This window comes from Amblyomma maculatum, chromosome 10 (genome assembly GCF_055883805.1).
Source record: "Amblyomma maculatum isolate TAMU_Amacu chromosome 10, ASM5588380v1, whole genome shotgun sequence".
Taxonomy (NCBI): Eukaryota; Metazoa; Arthropoda; class Arachnida; order Ixodida; family Ixodidae; genus Amblyomma; species Amblyomma maculatum.
Window position 1 is genome coordinate 97,579,870 of NC_139353.1, and position 6,000 is coordinate 97,585,869.

At 45.9% G+C, this 6,000-nt stretch overlaps 1 protein-coding gene across 1 annotated transcript in view; it reads right to left on the reverse strand.

Moving 5' to 3' along the window:
* LOC146177077 (plancitoxin-1-like) overlaps positions 1 to 4,769 on the reverse strand; it is a 28,373-nt gene extending 23,604 nt beyond the window's left edge. The window contains exon 1 of the mRNA XM_084581087.1: positions 4,436 to 4,769. Coding sequence (XP_084437213.1) covers positions 4,436 to 4,575 — 140 coding nt within the window. The 5' untranslated portion in view covers positions 4,576 to 4,769. The remainder of the gene's footprint in view (positions 1 to 4,435) is intronic.
* Positions 4,770 to 6,000: the final 1,231 nt, after the last annotated feature.

A 6,000-nucleotide genomic window follows, 5' to 3' on the forward strand; every position in this document is an offset into this window, starting at 1 on the left:
CGCGCACGAGACTCTCGATGAGCAGCCGCCTAGCGGCTGCTGTTGCACACGCTGCATTATAATATGTTTAAAAACTGCGGAAGTATTATCAGTACTCTGAAATAAAGCTGCTCGCTTGTTGATAATCGTTTTGTCCTGTAGCATGAGATCTGTATACGGTTTTGTTTTTATTATTACGACGTTACTAAAGCAAATCTTGCAGTAGAAGAATAAGCTATAGTCCGAAGAAGATGTTTCTTCAAAGGCACGAACGCTAGCAGTCTCAAAAGCACATGCGTGCTCCGCGCGCTGCACGCGACATAACCGGTTCGCTGGCTCGGAAGGAAGGTGAAACCCAAGCTTGTACTACAATCGTGCTTTATTTCGGTTCTTACAAAATGGCTGTGCTTCATTTATATTTGGTTTGCATTTACGAAACCTGTGACGCGAATAGGGTGCTCCGTGCGAGTAGTGTCAATCGAGCCATAACTAGGATCACTTTTGTATTGCACTTCCAACATATTTTTGTTATGAATAATAATAATGTTGGTTCATTTATTGGCCAATTTGCGGAAATCTGTAAAAGCGGCTCAGCCAAGCATTCCCCCCCCCCCCCCCCCTGTTGTGTGTGTGTGTGTGTGTGTGTGTGTGTACACACACTTTGTGTGTGTGTACGCAAAGTGTGTGTACACACACACACACAACAAAAAGGGCCTCGTTCCTAGATATTTTCTTGGTCGTAGGGCACACTCACACATCATTGTCGATCGCGGACGTCGCACGCTGGATATCTGTTCATTTGGTTGCTTTCAGAGTACTCGCAAAGTAGGGAGAGAGCACAGAAAATCGGCAAAGCAAGACACGCGCGGAGCGAAGAGCAGGATAATCCTCCACCCCCTTCACTTCGTATGCATGGTGTTTAACCATTGTATTCTTTTGATGCCTCTCTAAGACGTCTTTGTCAACTGTCGAACATTTCTGAGTTTATGGAGAAGGGGAAAATTGGCCCTTTTCGTTTCCACAAAGAACGCGAGACTTCTCAGAATGCTGTCATGCGGTTGGAAAGCAGGTCTTGTGGAAACGCTTCCAACGAAATCTGCAAAGTTCCACACGTGAGCCCCGTCTTTTGATGCTTCGCCTACTAGTGTGGCTACCCATGACACAATGCTACTTAGTACCTCCGTTTCGCATCAGCGGAAGCGTTTTTGTATCTCCAAATAACCGCCAGGCGCAACTCGATCGCCGCACATGCATAGGAAACTAGCGGAGCGTCTGCTCCGGCGACGTCCCATCGTTTCACATTTCGCCACCATGCCAGGAAAGCGGCGCTGCCATCGCGCGGCGAAACTTGAGCTTGGGTTCCCTATATCATGCTCGCAATGTGGCGCGTCACAGGCTCGAAGACGGCCACTTCATGTCTGAGACCACCCAAGAAAGGCTCAAAAAGGCGAGAGTGAAACCGGTATTCTTGACACGAAGCGTGTATGACAGACCCCGACGAGACAGTGAAAATAACACAAGCGCTCAATCAGAACTGTTCTTAATGGGTCCTCTGTGTTAAGCATATAGCTAGCATACCAGGCCAATTAAGACTAGTACTTTGTACCTTTTCTCATAACGAATCTCTGTAAACGAAAAATGCTGTCTTCGTATAACACTCGAACTGTATCCCATAAACCCATAAAGGAGGAGGAGAAGGAGGAGGGAGTAGCCATATAGAGACACGTCAAGAATGTCCAGAGCCAGGGCCATCAAAGTCAGCTGGTCAGCCAGCTGGTCGGAGGCTGGCCGAGCCCGCCACGTAAGGGGAGAACGGTGCTCTAAATTAGTATAGGGCTTAGCGCAATCTGGGCATGTGGGGAAGTGTCTCATACGGTAGAGAAAGGTGGAGCAGGAGTAAGAAGTGTATTTAAAAAGTATGAGTCGAACAAGGCGTATTTGCGAGGTTATGAGGGATTTATCCGGAACAGGAAGGGCACAGAGAGTTTCTCCGTTGTTATAATAGTGTAGAAAGATTTTTGTGATGAAGAGGAGTGTTAACATGAGTGGGTAAGGCCAGAGGATCATCGATCATCAAACCAGCAGGATTATCATGAACATGATAGGAAAAGCGAGCAGAACGTCTCCTTTGGTTAGAATTGGTATGAACGTTTTCTGGAAAAGCGGCGATTTCGCCTGGCTACGGCAAAAGGTTACGAAAGAAAGCAAATGGGTCTGGGCAGCTGGACTGATCCGAAGTCCCACTGACATTATTGGCAGGATCACATCAAGCATACACACACTTAAGTGGGTCGTGAATATAGCGATGGAAACAGCAAGTGCTGGCCTGTTTCATAAATGCATTCTCGCGTATATAATTTAATAATAATGACCGGCGTAAATGCCTGACCAGGAAATTGGAAGGCGCAGGCAGTATAGAGTTACGACGCGCGAATGCTGCGCGCAATTCAGGGGAAAAAGTGCGCACCGAGCTCCGGCTGGCGTAAAATGGGATGAACTCCTCTCGCCTGCTGCAAAATGACAAATTCGGCTAATGGTGATGACAGTGATGCAAAGTATCGCGGGAATAGGACTTTGACAACAATGTTTCAAATATGGCACTGTTCTTTCAACTGCTCATAAGCATCGGAAGGTGACTAACGGTGGCATTTGAAGGCGTAGTACGGACTGCTTGTTTACTTTGTGCTCACGTGGCCATTCCGATAAGCAGGCCTCGTTTTTTTTTTTCTGCGGAACAGCGTTTCTATTATCGTCACCAACGTGTTTGGAAACAGTCGCCGGGTGTGTACAGGAAGTTTACATTGGGCGCGCAGAGAACCAGGCCTTCGGATTTGGGTAGCGTTGTACCGGAATCGCAGTGGCGGAGTGTGTAGCTTGTTGGTGGTCAGTGATATTTCAGCTTTCACAGAAGTGAGGGCATAAAACACTTCTGAATTTCGGAAAGTGCAGTATAGTTTCAGTGCGTAGTAGTTCTTAAAGATACAGATTTGCACGCAGCGTTTCAGCCATTGCTTTTCCTGCGGCTCCTATAGCCCGATTTGAAATTGGTACTTTCAGTTCTGATTAAGAGTAGAAATTCGCAGCCACCCTTCCCACCTATCCGAATAGACTCGTAAAACGAATATAGCAATAGTTGAAGTGGAACTTTAAAGACGTTGCCAGAAACTGCCACATTATGAAAAGTACCCTCTCTCTAGAACAGGAAGATTATCTTTAAAACATTTGCGCTTAGCATGCTATTTTTGTTTGCGGGAATTGTAACATAGGCTTTTCTCGTGGTATTTATTTCACCTTAAATTTCAATAACGATTTACTGTAACTACCACGTTTTCTTTGCGCTGTTTCCTGTCCGAGCATGCTAAGGTCAATGGACTATGCTAATTCCTTTTATTTTCCTTTTTTTTGAAGTTGTTATGCGGTTGGCGGTGCAAGGTTTAGCTGAAACGCTAAGACAGCGTTCCAGCACTGTAATGTGGTTCGGTTCTAGTTTCTGGAGTATAACGTCCCAAAACAGCTTAGGCCATGGTTTACGCCACAGTGGAGGGCATCGGAAATTTCGACCAGCTGGTATTCTTTAACGTACACTGACATCGCACAACAAGGTAATGTATTCGCGGCTCGAGAGCTGGTGACGTAGTGAAATATCTTTCAGTAAACAAGTAGCGTGTTTTTCCAAGTACTTTCGTGCGTAAGCGTAAGACTTGGGGTCTCTTTGCTAATTCTGAGGTACCCCTATAATTACACGCGATGTTACTCAATGCACGCAGTTTACTGGCCTTCTATTAGAATATTAATTGCACCCAATAAATCACATTAGTTTCATCACAGTGTAGGCATGCGAACATCAAAATGGCGTATAGAGATGTTAGAGCGATAAGGGCGTAAGTTCAGTTATAATGCATCCGACTGAGATTAAAAATACAATTTGACTGCGAAAATCCCGTTGTCGATTGGGCAACCCCTACATTAATAGGTTCATAATAAGAACATCTTTTCGCGGGCATATAGAACAGTCTCTTTCCTTTGTCCTATTCTGCATTCTGACGTGGTCTGCTTCTGTAGCACTCTTTCTTTGTCATTTACACTTGGCAGCCAAGGAAACTTTCAGTAACAAATAATTGAGTTTTTGTTAGCCAGCTACAAAACTGCGCTAGCACTTGTGTTCAGCGAAACCGAAGTGGCAGCTCATACGAGACAATGTTAACAGTCATTAAGGATACGATTATCGGATAACCACATGCAGAGGCAAACTAAAGGGACTTGCTTCCTCTAAATAATGCTCGCGTCGACCTTGTATACCGCATTTCTCGTTTTGTGCTTGAAGTTTGGCTAAAGTAAACAGAAGCGTATAAATTTTTTTGCATGTCTCTTCAACGAACTGTTTAGGTAGGCCATTGTAACATGCTCGCATACGTGAAAAGACTGTTGGAACTTCGGGAACTGTTCCCACACTCACCATTCGACATCCTGATTTTGCTCATCCTTACAGGACAAACCTTGCGCGGCTGGCACGAACAACAACGCCAGCAGTAGCGAGAACGCCGGCCATGAAGGAAGCGAACTCCGGACACACTTCGCCCGAACGCTGGCGTCCATCGTGCAGCTTGGAGCTGAGAAAGACGCGCGCTCGCTCGTTTGGGTGCTCTCTGAGAAGACGGCTTTATCGTGCGGCGACTTCGCGGTCGGTTTGCGATATAACTTCGAGTGTCCCCGCGCACAAGTCGTGCAAGACGGGGGCCAGCCTGAGAGGGCAAGAGATAGCTCGCGACCAAATGGGGCTTTCCCCGTTAGCACTCGAGGTACTGCCACTCGCAGATAGAGTGCCTTCGCATCAGAGCCTGGTGGTTATCTGCAAAGATATAGATAATTGATAAGGAGGGGTGGGGGAGGTGGCAAGTTGCTTCATACATAATAGGTGGCGTTACTGGGACTACCACAATTTATGGTCTTCTTAGCTCCGGATTGCTTCTTGATCGCTTGTGTCACATCTCACGTGATTCCAGGCATTTTACACAGATACAGTCTTTGTCAAAAGTGTAGAGCCCAGGGGATCTGCTTCTGTGTCACTTCGTTCGACTTGTAATGCATTCCCAGTATTACAAATCTCTTGATGGTAAGAATGTTTGCGCTGCCTTCTCCAGTGGGAAGGACTTCCACTAATGCTAAATCAGCGTCACTACACGGCTCAGAAGCAGACGCCCTGGTCTCTGCACAAAGGCTGCACATCTGAATGCACGTCCTTTATTTGATGTCCTTTCGAGCTGTGAGCCCTTGACGACCTATGAAAGGTTGTAGAATGAAACATCAATGAGGAATAATGGCGGGAGTACTGCCTGGCAGAGTCATGGAAATAAAAGATAAATAATGAGATAAATAAAAAATAAATAAAAAAAACAAAAAAACGTGAGATATGCTTAAGCGCTGTCTTGAAGGGTACGACGCAACAGCGTCGGCTACGTATAAAGCACGGCTTTAACGAAGCCGTATGAACGTGTCTGCGCAGGCTATGGGTAAAGTGCCGACTCGGAATGCAAGAACCCTGGCAGGCTCATTCTGATATCGCCCTCCCATTTGAAAGGAGAAATCCGAGTTGGCAGCACCTTCCAAAAGTAACGTTAGGCAATCCCACGTCCGATCAATGCGAGGCCATGTCGCCTGCCAGTGCCACGCTCATGATTTCTCGCTCACAACTCTGACGACGGATTTTCTTGTTATCGCGGCCTTTAATGCTGGCGGTTTAAAAGAGCATCATTATGGGTTGGGTCCAAAAGAAAGAGGAAGTTTATTTTTTTCAATTGACAGGTGGACTCGTGCTCTTGTTTTATGTTCTTAAAACGAGTCAGATTTGTGTCAGATTTGACTAAATTTTATTTGGGCTTGTAGATTGTCAAAGAGTTTAAATGTTAATTGACAGCGCCTCTTGAGTGCGATCAGAAACTTAGGTGCTGTATTCGGAAAAGCTCCGAACTGCGTACCCGCGACAGTCAATAAAACATAAGGAAAAGAAGACATCTGCCAGAA